Source organism: Mytilus galloprovincialis, chromosome 1 (assembly GCF_965363235.1).
Source record: "Mytilus galloprovincialis chromosome 1, xbMytGall1.hap1.1, whole genome shotgun sequence".
Classification (NCBI taxonomy): domain Eukaryota; kingdom Metazoa; phylum Mollusca; class Bivalvia; order Mytilida; family Mytilidae; genus Mytilus; species Mytilus galloprovincialis.
In genome coordinates this window covers 9447786-9463583 of record NC_134838.1, presented here as the reverse complement: position 1 = coordinate 9463583, position 15798 = coordinate 9447786, and the positions used below count along the sequence as shown (strand labels likewise).

The 15798-nt window shown below is 33.0% G+C and overlaps 1 protein-coding gene across 2 annotated transcripts; it reads right to left on the bottom strand.

Annotated features, from left to right (window-relative positions):
• Window positions 1–907: 907 nt before the first annotated feature.
• Window positions 908–12974, bottom strand: LOC143064878 (replication protein A 32 kDa subunit-A-like). 2 transcript variants are annotated; one of them, XM_076238065.1, is made up of 8 exons: window positions 12851–12974; window positions 11861–11952; window positions 9497–9601; window positions 8416–8529; window positions 7888–8082; window positions 5702–5821; window positions 4928–5022; window positions 908–1283 (listed from the first exon to the last, which is right to left on the bottom strand). In XM_076238065.1, exons 1-8 carry the CDS (start codon window positions 12867–12869, stop codon window positions 1202–1204), a joined length of 822 nt encoding a protein of 273 aa, XP_076094180.1. In that variant the 5' UTR covers window positions 12870–12974; the 3' UTR covers window positions 908–1201. The 2 variants fall into 2 exon arrangements, with proteins under 2 accessions (XP_076094180.1, XP_076094187.1); XM_076238072.1 differs by lacking the exons at window positions 908–1283; window positions 4928–5022 and adding an exon at window positions 5170–5342.
• Between the last annotated feature and the right edge of the window lie 2824 nt (window positions 12975–15798).

Genomic DNA, 15798 nt, shown 5'->3' with positions numbered 1-15798 from the left:
TAACACTAAGAAATGAACCGTGAAAATGAGGTCAAGGTCAAATAAGACTTGCAAGACTAACATGTACATCATAAAATATTTCCATTCACCAAACATAGTTGACCTACCGGTATTGCATATAGTATTAGAAAAAAAGACCAAAACACAAAATTAACTTGACTACTGAACCAAGAAAATGAGGTCAAGGTCAGATGACACCTACCAGTTGGACATGTTCACCTAAAAATCATACCATTTACCAAATATCGTAGACCTATTGCTTATAGTTTCCGATATATGGACTTGACCACAAAAAACTCAACCTTGTTCAGATCCATGGTTGCAATTGTCTACTAATTGAAAAGAAAACACTTTCATTGATGCAGATGGTTTTAAATTGAAAATGGTAAAATAATGAAATGCAAAAAACATTTGGCAACTCATAACCTTGGATCACTTGAACAGCTACGCATAACCTTGAATCACTTGAACAATTAGTTATGTCACTTCCTTTCTTCATTGATTCATGAATGAAGCCTTATTTACGGCATGAAGCTTTATTTAAATATTTTATATCATGATCCCTAAATAAAACATTTTATGTCTTGTATTTTGTGACATTTGATCCAAGTGTAACAAAATTGGACAAGGTCTCGACCAGAAAACACCAATCTGTCAAATTTTTCATTTTCATGAAAACTTCAGCTTTTAAAGCAAACTAACATATGGTCTGACAAAAGTTTTTTTATTCATGTCATCTAATTTGAACCAAAATCATCCCATTTTCTTTAGGCAGCATATAAAATTCACAAAAGAAGAGGATAATGTGTAGTCTGCATTTCAAGGATTTGGAAAGAAATACAGACTGATAATAATTCATTTTCTAAAGTTTCAGATATGACTTTTATACCCATTTTCTACACTGACACAAAAAAATCATATATTTATTCAAGAATTCAAGGAATGGTGCAGTTCATTTCTTTTCTTATCAAATTGTTTTCAAATTAATTTATATTGTTTTGTACTATGAAATTCAGTATCAGCTTTTCCTTAGGGATCATAAATCAAAATAATATATTTTGTATATTTTACAACATAACATGAAATTATATTATTTTCATGTGTCTGAAGTCCAGCTATGAGCACCATCATTCATTGTTCTCTTCACATGTGCTGAACTCAAAGTTCATATAATAGTTAAGTAAAAAGTTTAAGAATCTGTTCAGCTGTCTGTTGCCTTATAATGGTCTTCATCAATGGTTGAGTAAATATGTCCTTCACTACTCAAAAACTCAATGGCATCTCTGTAAAATAAATAAACAAAAAATTATTGGATAATTTTTCAGTTTTGATCCATCAATTCAAGGATAACAAGGGTAGCAAAACCGTGAAGTCATTATTAGGTCAGGTATACCCTCTCCTTTTGAAGTAGCATAGTCCAACAGACAGATAGATCGGTTTTCTGTCGAACTAGTCTATTCTTAAAGTAGGATAGTTTACCTATCATAACAATGACCATGATGACTTCACGATTCAGCTGACAAGCAAGCTAACCAAAGATTTTACCTTTCACTATACACTTTTAAACTGAATTTTAATGTCCATATTGTTATGCGGTTACTTTTGTACATTGGCTAGTGGTATAGGGGGAGGGCTAAAATTTCATAAACATGTTAATCCCTGCCGTATTTTTAAGCCTGTCCCAAGTCAGGAGCCTCTGGCCTTTGTTAGTCTTGTATAATTTTTAATTTTAGTTTTTTGTGTACAATTTGGAGTTTAGTACATTAGTATGGCGTTCATTATCACTGAACTAGTATATATTTGTTTAGGGGCCAGCTGAAGGACGCCTCCAGGTGCGGGAATTTCTCGCTGCATTGAAGACCTGTTGGTGACCTTCTGCTGTTGTCTGTTCTATGGTCGGGTGGTTGTCTCTTTGACACATTCCCAATTTCCATTCTCAATTTTACTCAATGAAATTCGCGGTAATTGATCAATTACTTATATTTATCTACTAAAATATTTCACCAACTATAAACTGAAACCAAAAATTAAGAAGCAAATAAATGTCAGACAATTATATATAACACAGGGCACCATAACCCTTAAACAGCAGAAATGTTTTTTCTAAACCTTTTGATTTCATTTGATTTTGTCTCATTGCTACCTCTTTTCAAATTCATAAGAAATCAAATAATACAAGAGTGCACACGCTGAAATGTCTCGCCTTCTATACTAATCATTGATATTATGTTGATAGTCCTAAGTATAAAGCTAAGCTTTAATACAACTGTCACATAAACTTAACATTAACCAAGATAACTAAACAAAGACCAATGAACCTTGAAAATGAGGTCAAGGTCAGATGAACCATGCCAGGCAGACATGTACAGCTAACAATGCTTCTATACAACATATATAGTTGACCTATTACTTATAGTTTAAGAAAAATAGACCAAAACACAGAAACTTAACACTGTGCAATGAACCGTGAAAATGAGGTCACGGTCAAATAAAACCTGCGCGACTGACATAAAGATCATAAAATATTTCCATACACCAAATATAGATGACCTACGGCATATTGTATTAGATAAAAAGACCAAAACTCAAAAACTTAACTTTGACCACTGAACCATGAAAATGAGGTCAAGGTCACATGACATCTGCCCGCTAGATAGGTACACCTTACAATCATTCCATACAACAAATATAGTAGACCTATTGCATATAGTATGAGAAAAACAGACCAAAACACAAAAATTTAACTATAACCACTAAACCATGAAAATGAGGTCAAGGTCAGATGACACCTGCCAGTTGGACATGTACACCTTACAGTCCTTCCATACACCGAATATACTAGCCCTATTGCTTGTAGTATCTGAGATATGGACTTGACCACCAAAACTTAACCTTGTTCACTGATCCATGAAATGAGGTCGAGGTCAAGTGAAAACTGTCTGACAGACATGAGGACCTTTCAAGGTACGCACATATCAAATATAGTTATCCTATTACTTATAATAAGAGAGAATTCAACATTACAAAAAATCTTAACTTTTTTTTCAAGTGGTCACTGAACCATGAAAATGAGGTCAAGGACATTGGACATGTGACTGACGGAAACTTCGTAACATGAGGTATCTATATACAAAGTATGAAGCATCCAGGTCTTCCACCTTCTAAAATATAAAGCTTTTAAGAAGTTAGCTAACACCGCCGCCGCCGGATCACTATCCCTATGTCGAGCTTTCTGCAACAAAAGTTGCAGGCTCGACAATAAATGGTTCATATTCAATATGTCTACTGTATAATGCAACACATTATTGTTAATGCTATGTTTATATGTCCAGCTTCTACCTGCTTTCATGTTTTAGTGTGTGTTCAGCCAGTTGTGTGCTACATATTACTGTCTTCTAATTATTCAGGGCTTTCCATTGAAGCCGGTAGCCGGCGGAAATCCGCTGTTTGCGGTGGCTTCAAGTGCCGGCTACTTCACTGACAAAAATATAAATTCAAAAAGAAAAAAATATCTTTTTTAAATGTTTACAGCCAGCCGAGAGAAGTATTGTCGCAAAGTCGCGGTCGGGATAAACAAGGGATGAAAAGTCAGTATTTACCTTGGGCTAAATATAGTTCACATGAATTCAGGTCACTGATTGGTTGTCTATTTAAAGTCAGAATGCATCGTTTCTTTTCAAAGATAACAAGAGAGACGTTCCGGTGATCATTGAACGATAACAATAGAGACGTTCCGATGGTCATTAACTCGTTGGCTTTTTTTTGGCTTTTAAAATCAGACAATCAGATAGGATGACAATCTTATGGAATAATGTCAGTCAAATTAAAGAAAGTGTAGTAGATCATATTGTTCAGAATCTGGAAAACAGTATCTTTTGAAGTTAATTTTTCTAAGCCCACGTGGTGTTCAGAGAATCAAGATCAAAAATGAAAGTAGAATATTGTCGACTCGCCTCAAATAAATAACATTTCCAAATGATTTATGTATCCGACTTATTGAACAGATTACAAAACAAGAGAAAATCAGAGGATATATCAATTTTCTGTCAATGCTTGAGAAATAATTGTATGATTTAAAATACGCATAACAGTTTTTAGAGAAAAGGGGGTCATTTGTTTACAAATGCACGTAGTTATGCAAAATAAATCGATCAAGATTTCTAACAAACCGGATTATTATATAAATAAAACTCCTTCAAAAGTAAACGAATTTTAAGAATAAGGTAATAAAAAAAAAAACTATAACATAAAAAAAAAGAAATTTCTTCGAGATTTTTTTTTTCTTTCTTTAAATTCATACATAAAAAAAGGTCATTTGAAAGATGAAATTAGGTGACAGGAGATTGCGAGAATGCAGGATTAAGCTCTATTTATGCCTTGAGCGGCCCCCAGACCCCCTGCCGTAAGTCACCAAGCTGTAAGCTTGGTGGGCGTCCGGCTTTGCCGAACGCATGTTACAGCCGCCTATAATTTTAATTGAGCCTTCTACTTTAATTTCAAGGGAAAGCCCTGATTATTAATACTGAATTATTTTTTTATCATTAATATTACTAAACTTAGAAGATGATGAATTTCTGTTTAACGTACATTACAAAACATTTTAACTGGATATGATTTGTTATAGATGAATCTTGCCTTGAACTTGATCTACACAGACATGTTATTCTGATTCCCTAACACAAATGGATTTTCTCTTACTCCAAAGTACAGCATGCTTAGTGAAGAAGTAAACAGTTGGTTTGACCAGACTTTGATCACACCTAAAACCTCACATATTTGAGAGAGCACACTACTACAACAGAGGCAGTTTCTGAACCAAAGTATTATCAGTATGCAGCAAGAGGACTTCCAAAAATCATGAAGTTTTTTGTGTGTTTTAGTATATTAAACAATGCATTAGAAATAAACTAAATATATTTGTACAAACCTTATAGCTTTTTCAGGTACTCCTCTCAACTGTTGACATACATCATTTATATTAGCTCCTTGTTCTGTATTGTTACTCCTTATTAACATATGTACCTTTATAAACAATTATAAGTTTTAGTCACACATTAATATTAGGCCAAATAAAATAGTATGTGTGGTTCCAGTTACATCTGAAAAAAAGTTAGGGTAGGTAGGTAGGGATTTTTTTTTATTTATGTTTTTTTTTACATTGAGTCTATGGGAGCATCATTCTGACTTTAACAGTGCTTAATGAAAAATGACAATAAAATCTTTAGGGTAGGCTATTTTTAAGCCGAAAAAGTAGGGACGGTAGGGTTACTGGAACCACACATATATTTTTATTTGGCCTTAGCTCCTTGTTCTGTATTGTTACTCCTTATTAACATATGTACCTTTATAAACAATAATAAGTTTTAGTCACTTAATCTTAACCTGTTGACAAGTTACAGAGTAAAATTTCAGTTACAGACATTTTACTAAGTAACTTGCTAACTTAGGCAGCAAAAAGATATATATTGGTTACCTGCCCCCTGGTAAAAAAGGTAAAACTCTTTTTTTTTCAAAAATACTTTACAAACACAATATATATATAAGGCTATTGACTTTTACAGTGATAACCTAAATTGTCCATAAAATGTGTTTTGGTAGGTGGGAAAGTTGAAGATAGGTAGGAAAACTCATTTTTTTTTACCACCAATTTTAACTTCTCATATGCATCATATAATTTATTAAAACCTAACTTGATACAAACCTGGTTTTGTACAGAACTTAAACCACTGACCACACCCCCACCACCATTGCTTTCTCCAAAATTCTGTTCACTATTTGTCTGCATGCTGTTTCCATAAGTCGTTCCTCCTCCACTGCCACCCTGTAAATAAATAAAAAATATGAATGTACAATCATACTTCCTACTACATGTACTACTAAGTCAATATTTATAACCATGTGAACAAGTGGGAAAATGACTTATCTGAAGCAACATATATCAAATTTCAGTTTTAAGAGAAATGCTTTTTGTTTTAGAAATGAGTGAACTTGCAGTCAGGGAGAACCAACAAAACAGTAATTTCTAGAGATCTGACTAACACTTAAATCTAAAATAACTAGAGGCTCTAAAGAGCCTGTGTCACTCACCTTGGTCTATGTGAATATTAAACAAAGGACACAGTTGGATTCATGACGAAAATGGGTTTTGGTGATGGTGATGTGTTTGTAGATCTTACTTAACTGAACATTCTTGCTGCTTACAATTATCTCTATCTATAATAAACTTGGCCCAGTAGTTACAGTTTCAGTGGAAAAAGTTAGTAAAAATTTACAAATTTTATGAAAATTGTTAAAAATTTACTATAAAGGACAATAACTCCTTAGGGGGTCAATTGACTATTTAGGTCATGTAGACTTATTTTTAGGTCTTATTTTGCTGTACATTATTGCTGTTTACAGTTTATCTCTATCTATAATAACATTCAAGATAATAACCAAAAACGGCAAAATTTCCTTAAAATTACCATTTCAGGGACAGCAACTTAACAACGGTTGTCCGAATCATCTGAAAATTTAAAACCAGATAGACCTGATAAACAATTTTACCCCATGTCAGATTTTCTCTAAATGCTTTGGTTTTTGAGATCTATAATTAAGCCAAAAACTGCATTTTACCCCTATATTCTATTTTTAGCCATGGTGGCCATCTTGGTTGGTTGCCCAGGTCCTTGGACACATTTTTTTAACTAGATACCTGAATGATGATTGTAGCCAAGTTTGGTTGAATTTAGCCCAGTAGTTTCAGAGGAGAAGATTTTTGTAAAAGATTACTAAAATTTACTAAAAATGGTTAAAAATTTACTATAAAGGGCAATAACTCCTTAAGGGGTCAACTGACCATTTTGGTCATGTTGACTTATTTGTAAATCTTACTTTGCTGAACGTTATTGCCGTTTACAGTATATCTCTATCTATAATAATATTCAAGATAATAACCAAAAACAGCAACATTTCCTTAAAATTACCAATTCAGGGCCAGCAACCTAACAACAGGTTGTCCGATTCATCTGAAAATTTCAGGGAAGATAGATTTTGACCTGATAAACAACTTTATCGCATGTCAGATTTGCTCTTAATGCTTTGGTTTTTGAGATATAACCCTAAAACTGCATTCCCCCCCATGTTCTATTTTTAGCCATGGTGGCCATCTTGGTTGGTTGCCTGGGTCACTGGACACATTTTTTAAAACTAGATACCCAAATGATGATTGTGGCCAAGTTTGGTTTAATTTGGCCCAGTAGTTTCAGAGGAGAAGAATTTTGTAAAAGTTAACAACGACGGACGCAAAGTGATGAGAAAAGCTTCTTGGCCCTTTGGGCCAGGTGAGCTAAAAACGAGTTATTAACTATGATCAATAAATGCAGCTTAATATTTTGTATCTTGTAAAAATCTTATTTGTATTGGAGCTTTTTATGTATATTTGTAAATAAACTTATTTTTTATGCAGATTCATTATTCCTGTTTTACCCTTTCTGGTCCACTATGCTGCTACTTAATTTCACAATTTTCAAATTAACTTGATGCAGTTTTTAAACAAGTAAAGATTCAAGATTTACATATTCACGACTATTTATATTTTTCTACTCACTAAAGTCCTAAAAATAAATTCCTCAGTAAAAATAAGTTGGTTTACAGTAATCTTTATAGTATACTTGTTATTCTTTTATGCATTTGTTTGACCATAGTTACATAGATATTTTTAGTTTTTTTAGGTAGTATTTGTTAATAATCAGACTTCCAGTAGTTCTTTTTCAGCTGTTGTCCAATGAACCATACCATTTCAGTTTTAGAATGTTTTCTAGTATCCATTAACTGACATGAAGTGACCACTATAAGATAACAAAATAAACCAATTGTTTTCCCTACAGTTTCTACAAATTCTATTACCGATAATTTATTCAACATAAGATGACTGTGTACAACTTCTAATGTGTGGTATGTTAGTTCATTCATATCCATAATAGGTGACATTCTGAAAGCAGCTATTGTTCTTTGTCCTCCCATTGACCGTACATGTCCACATACTCGTACATATGTGTTCTCTCTCATAGGTTGTGCCCTCTCTCCGTCTGGAAGGGATTCCTATCAAAATAAAAAATCAAATGATAATTGGTAATAATTCTAATAAGAGAAATATTTTCTGCTCTTTTGTCCGTTTGTTGTCTCTTTGACATATTCCCCATTTCTATTCTCAATTTTATTAAAATCATTTTTCCACAAAAGAACTTTAGTATAGTATAGGCTTCTAAAAATAATTCTTATTCTTTTTCTAGCTAGCAACACTAACAGGAATGTACAAGTTTAAATTGTGAGCTACATGAAAACCTGAATATAAGTTGCATCCCAATCAATCAGTTACTGTACCTCTATATTGTAAGTTATATATACTTGATAACCATGATAACTGATACTTACATCATTATCAACAAACTGTTTGACACTGATTGGGGGACCAGTCATATCATCAATCTCATAATCTATTCTTGTAGGAGATTCTTTAACTGATGTCACTAATCCAACCATAGTAATCTAAAAATAGAAAGAACAACTTAGTTACTGATGTTGACCACTAATCTAACAATATAGTAATCTAAAAACACAAATATCAATTTAAGTCACTTTTGTATTTATTTTGCGAACATATTTTTACAAGGGCTCAACCTTAAAATCTCCATCAGCAATTTCCTTTCTTTTATTTTCATTCTTTTTTTACAATGGTATCATAAGAAAAGTGATCATAGTTTAAAAGTTTGTTGCGATTGATTTTTAATTTGTACTATGTGTAATATTGCTTTTACTTTTTAGCCAAGTGTTCATTACACTTTACTACAGAAAAGTATTTACCATGGTCTTGACATACTTATCAACAGTTTTCTGCTGTTTTATTAACACTAAAAAAACAAGTATGAGGCTACTAACCTCAGTATCAAACCTAACACATTATACATATGGGTCAATATCTTTAATTGTTTTTACATAGGCAGTAATGGTAACGTTTTTTCCTGTGGCTCAGTCCATATCGTAAACTTGAATATGTATGATAGCTAGTTTCGAAGCTGTGAAATTTTCACATATGTGGTTAAATTTTCGGGGTACAAAGTGAGATTACTTTTTCCGTAAATTAGCAAACCCTGAACATCCTTTTGTGATGCGGCTCCTTGTGGTAAAATATCCCCTTTTTAACACAATAAGTTATTTGAAAATTTAATACTTTGAACACATTCAATAGCTCCATAGTTTTAACACATTTATTCTATGTTCCTCTACTTTCCTAATTACCACAAATAATTAAGTTCAGTCATTTGTTAAAAATAGAAACATGTCCAATATCACTACACAGAGATTTTTTCTTTACACGTGACTTTTGAGTTTCTCATTTCGAGGCGCATTAGGGATGTTGTCCCATATACATGGATTATCATTGTCAGAACAATATATAAATCTCCATTTTAAGGACCTAAAAAGTTACAGTACATTAAAGATTAGTTTAGCCTACCTGTGAAATCTCTATTTCTCCTGAGAAGAATTTGTCTTCAGCTTGACTGGCATTGAATACTTCAGCAACAGTCACTGGTAACAGATTCTGTGCTCTGTATCCAGACTATAAAATTATAAGTGATTCTTTTAACTTGACACTTCTTTACACATGTTCATTATAGAAATAATTGCATAAGGCATAGGCTTTTTAATTTGTTCAGATTACGTATAATTCTAAAGTGGTAAAAATCAAATCTTATCGAACAGAAATGTGCAGATGTTTTACTACATGTATGTATTTCAGCTTTATAATATATGTGCATTCATAACTGTCTATCTTGTTTAGAGGAGACTGCATCTAGGACTGTGACTTACACTGCACGTTTGAAACTAATGATTCGAAAAGTTTTAAACTAAAATCTTACAGAATGATTATATGAAAGTTTTGTATAGATTTTTTTCTTCCTAAATTAATTTTTGAAGTAAATATGTAAAACTGGTAATCAGTGTTCTCCCCAGGATTTTTTTAAGGCGCAAAATTCAAGGGCACGGAATTCTTTTTTTAGAGTGAACTTTTGAGATCTGAAGCAATCAGTCATTAATCCATGACATGCAATATGAATTATAATGCAGAGTATTTAATAATGAATTACAAGAATATATACATGTATATATATGAAATAAATTGATTTTAAACACAAAAGTTATTTATAAGTCAAAATACAAATATTCATCTCTGTACTCTCTGCTACTTCTAGAGATAATGTTTCGAGATAGTGTTATTTTGTTGGACAGTCTGTTCCTCAATTTTGTCTTTATCCTCTTTAGGGTTGAAAACCCCCTCTCACAATAACTTTTGCTTATACCCCCTTTAACATTTGTAAGCAATGAAAACTCAGTCAGCCACTTGTCATTGAAACCAGAAACATGGTGCTTGCTGTTATCACTTGCTAAAACTTTAGCTAGGTTGAGATTAGGAGAAGCAATGACATCTGCTTATACTGACAGTGAAGAGGAAGATGTATTCCCCTTTTCATTAGAAGTCATTAGGCTAAAAAAAACCTTCTACTTCCATCATCTGCCTTTTGCTTAGAAGTCACCCTTTTGTTATTTGCAGAGAACATGTTCATTCAGAATTAATAAAATCGAATATGGTTAAGATATTTGATCATATTTGTTATACAACTTTTTAAAACAAAAATATGTTAATGTATGTACTGAGATTCTGCCAATTAAGACGCACCCCTTGATTGACTGCAAGGGTACAGCGGATCCATGTACACTCCCTAAGGATTAATGGAGATGTGTCCTTTACAATATCATCCCACCACCAGAACAATCCCCACCCAACACCGCCCAAGGGAGCGTGTAGGACACCGGGAAGTCTGTTATAATGAACAGCTGACAAGTTTCCGTAGTTTTACATTACGCTTCCGTGTGTATTATTGTTAAAACCTATCTCTGGCAGGTAGATATAAACGAAACTTTGCAAGTTTTTTAAAGTTAAGACCATTGAAATTATCAACTAGTGACATTATATAGAAGCTGCAGCAATTCCGTACCCGTGTTGATTGTCACATATTTCCCGACGAACGGGATTTTACGATCGATGTTCAATGATCATTTTATTTCTAAAAACACGACAGTTTGAGACAATTTACCTTGCAAGTAACATTTTTTCACTTTATATTAAAATAAATCACTTCTCTTTATCTTTAATCAAAGTTTATTTAATTTTTTTCAATTACAAATACTCTCATTCATAATTTTCATCGTAAATATCTTTAGCAATGTGTATTCAAATTTATCACGTGTATTCATCACGTTCATTGGTCGTGTTAAAATAGATTCTTCTCGACCAATGAAAAAATTCGTTATTTAAATGGTCAAGTGATCACACACACAATGCGTAAATACAATGTATTTGCGATCTATTTCTTCAATTTCTGCACTGAAGTTTTTATTTTTTTTTAAATTTTCTTCTACAAATATCTATCTTCTTGATGATCATGTACGCTATTACATGATAACATAGTCCGATAAGGCTGAGATAAGCGTGACTCAGGTAAAACTAATTATCAGTTATTGCGTAACACTGACCGACCTCTCAGCGGTGATCAGCAACTTGACAATTTTAACCAACATTTATAATGAAAATGTGAAAATTAAGACGCTGCGGGATCAAGTATTAAGGGACAGCGGACAATTAAGACGCTGCGGGATCTTCGAAAATATTATGAAGGCGCTGCGGCACCGCAGCGTCATATCGGCCTGGGGAGAACACTGGTAATATGCACTTTGTCTCAAGACCTCATAATTCCTTGTTGTGACTTTTCTGATACAGTTGAGTAGAGAATAACTTAAAATGTTAATTCATTTCTACCTTCTTATCTTGTCCTGCTTTCGGCGTGCCAAATCCTGGGGACATGTATCCCCCTCCCCCTCCTTGTGACTGTTCACCATACCCCTGGAAACCTACAAAAAAGTACCAAACATGTATAGTCAATCAGGACATATATCCTTCCCTCCTTGTGACTGTTAACCATACCCCTGGAAACATACAAAATATAACCAACCATGTTAGTCAATCAGGCATTTCGCTCAAAAAACTGGTTTAAGTGAACATCAATCGTGCATATAGTGGTGTCGTCACTACTGTTCAAATGTTAAGCAAGTGGTTGGAAAACTATAGCTATAGCTAAATTGCACACATTATTCAGCAAATTGAATTCTCATAATTGTCTTTCAGCACAGCTGTCATAATGGAATTGTGATCAAGTACCTACCGATCAAATATTATTTCTAGTATATCCTGCACAATGATGATCACTAAGACACTTGATGAACGCTTATAGTATCTAATAAATGAAATCACAAAGGCACGCATAACTGATAAGTTTTTTCTGGTGACGGACAAACTCGAAAGTGGTCTATTGCCCAGTCTTTACAATGACCTATTATTAAAATCTACAGGCCTAGAGCTCAACAAACCTAAGAGTTTCCAGATATAACACGACATGACCAAGTAATAAAACATGATTCATTTTTTGTTCTGTAGGTAATTGTTATTGTAACTATTAACATCGGTTGACTTTTAAGTGCAAAATGACATCATTGTCAACCGAAGTCTTTAAAGCAAAGCTATATATCCATTGCCTTTGTATTAATGACTAGGCATATACATTGATTTGTATAGTATAGTACAACACAAATCATCAGATCATTGACAAAGGGAATGGGATATATGTGACAACGTACATTTGACGGCTGTAAGAAGAGAACCGGGTAATTTAGAACACTGCCGATCTTGAACTACATAATATACACTTATGAATCGCTTTGGTGTCAAGCTGATTTGATCATAATGCCTTACCTCCTTGATTATTCCACATTTTTAAGAGAAGAAATAGAATAGCTGAGATGGCGGGAAATCAAAACACAAAGTATAATCGGATTATGTTTCAGGGGAGGATGCGTTAAATTTCCGCGTATTATACTTTCACCAGTGAAATAATTAATATTTATACCGTGATTCCCTCTTTTCAGGACGAGAATATAATATTGTAATAATATGAACATTAATCTGTTAATCCTGCTGTTCACCTGCTGAACAGGTTGTACTGCAACTCCTATGTCAGGACAACCACCAATCTTAGAATCTTGGTAAAATCAATCACACGCTTAAAATTCTCTGAATCAAACTATAAAAGTGACAATAATTAGCTCTTTGGGGGATGTGATCCTCAGTATCGCCATTATCAGACTATAATATTCAGGATACACATTAAACCAGCACAGTCATATTTCATATTTTTTCAAAGTTGTTTTTTTTTTGGTCGTGAATCAAACTAAAATCATGTCAATTTGGTGAGTGTATTGCTATAAAAAAAAAGGCACTGGCTACGGTTACATGGAAATGTAACAATAATAAAAATATTATTGTTACATTGGAGACTAATTGGCATGCCGGTATGCAAAGTTGGGTAGGGAACCGATTAATTACGAATGTAACAATAATTATTGAGGCTACGGTTACATTGTGTTATTGTTACATGAAAAACAGCAATGTACGCTAGATTTATTAAACTTAAATCTTCTATATAGTTTTGTTGCTTAATTCATTCATGTCTACTAAATAATACTTGTTATGATAATAAATAATAAATATTATTATTCAACAAATGGTGTTAAAATAGTTTTAGGTATTAATGGATTTTATGTACTTCAAATCAGAGACATATATGTGTATATATGTCTCTGTTCAAATTAGCAGTGCCAAAGGCGAAAAATATAGTTCAATGGTTTGCTGTTGAAAACTCGGGCTGAGAAAACTGTTCACTTTAAAGTATTTAACTGCACACCTACTCGTATTACTGTCATTATACTTTGAACAAAAGATGAAGAGATTCCTATTACCAATTTTGTTTGGGTGAAAAATTTAAAACTTGCATGGAATGCGTTTAAAACAAATTTGAAACAATATCAAGACACAAATTTCATACAGCTATACAAACGCACTTACCAAAAATTGATACATCAAAAGCAAAGTTTGCTAACTGTGAACTAACACTGTGAACTTCTGTATACATGTATAAAATTGAGAATGGAAATGGGGAATGTGTCAAAGCGACAACAACCCGAACATAGAGCAGACACCAGCCGAAGGTCACCAATGGGTCTTCGATGTAGTGAGAAACTCCCGCACCCGTCGGAGGCGTCCTTCAGCTGGCCCCTAAACAAATATGTATACTAGTTCAGTGATAATGGACGTCATACGAAACTCCGAATTATACACAAGAAACTAACATTAAAAAAATCATACAAGACTTAACAAAGACCATGCAAAGGCTCATGACTTGAGAAAGGCGCAAAATTGCGGCGGGGTTAAACATATTTATGAGATCTCAACCCTCCCCTATACCTCTAGCAAATGTAGAAAAACAAACGCACAACACTACGCATAGTAAAACTCAGTTTAAGAGATGTTCGAGTCCGATTTCAGAATCCATGCCGGAGGACGTACTATAAAAAAATCAAAAAATTGTATGTTATACTTTTATGTATTGTAAATATAAGATAATGTCTTCAACTTTTATTATTTAGTACATATTACTAGTCCCATCGAACATTGCTGTTTTTCATTTAACAATAACGCAATGTAACCGTAGCCTCAATAATTATTGTTACATTCGTAATTAATCGGTTCCTTATCCAACCATACATTCCGGCATTTAGTCCCCAATGTAACAATAATATTTTTATTATTGTTACATTTCCATGTATCCGTAGCCAGTGCCTAAAAAAATCCTATTGATTCAAAATATAGTGACATTTGGCATATTTTTACTAGGGGGTCACACAATAAAAGTGTTAAATGTGTCTGACTGACTTGTATATGATAAATTCAGAGACATAAACCTAATTTCTCAAGTCTGAGACTACTATAACACATCAGACTTAGGTAATTTACAATCAATAGATTTTAATAACAACTGTATGAAACTTTTCTCCCTAGTTTTGACCACAGGAAACAATGAGTTGGAAAAGTTTCTAGTTGAGGTTACTTGACATGCATATTTAACTTTCTTTAGTACAAATACAAATATTTATTAGCACAAACTCATCAACAATAAATGGTTAAGGCTCATGGTATATTAATTACATAATTGATCATACTTATATAATCAATAAGAATTTATAGTGCATTTAATAGCTTTACTTTTCAAGGAGTCAGGAACTCAGGATTGGTGTCTTCCCGATTGTCCCACTTTTTGAAATTACAGGTAAAAAGGTAATGAAATTTTGTGGGACAATCGGGAATATGTTTGTGGGACAATTGGGAAGTTTAGATGTGGGACAATTGGGAACTGTTTTTATAATGATTAATTTGTTTTTATAGCGTGTTGCAGTTAATCAAAGGTTACTAATCGATGTAGCTTATAAAATATGAACAAAATAAGAACAAATAATAATATTTACATATTTTATTTTGCTCATAGTAGGTACAATTGAAGTATCATATAATATAATATGAAGTCTTTTAAAAAAATAAAAAATTTTTAGTCTAAGATGCATATTTTTTTTAATTATTTTTTATTGGCTTTGAACTAGCAGTCAGTACTGCGAGTGCTCTCAGATCTGTACTTAGTGTCTTTGTTAGCATTTTCAAATTCAGGTATATTTTGTATGTTTTTCTACAGGCACGTGTCAGATATTCCATTTTTGAAAAAAAAAAACAAGAAGAAAAGCTGTTTTTTTTTATACTCAGGGTTTCTCGATACCTGATTCTTTGTAGCTGGTAATCATTACCTCAACCCAACT

What these genes read in the sequence shown, in the direction of transcription:
- LOC143064878 (XM_076238065.1), bottom strand. An exon ending in AACAGTTTGTTGATAATGAT is followed by an intron (nt 8,083 to 8,415) that starts GTAAGTATCAGT and finishes TTATTTTGATAG; the next exon opens with GAATCCCTTCCAGACGGAGA. An exon ending in TAAGTTCTGTACAAAACCAG is followed by an intron (nt 5,023 to 5,701) that starts GTTTGTATCAAG and finishes TTGTTTATAAAG; the next exon opens with GTACATATGTTAATAAGGAG.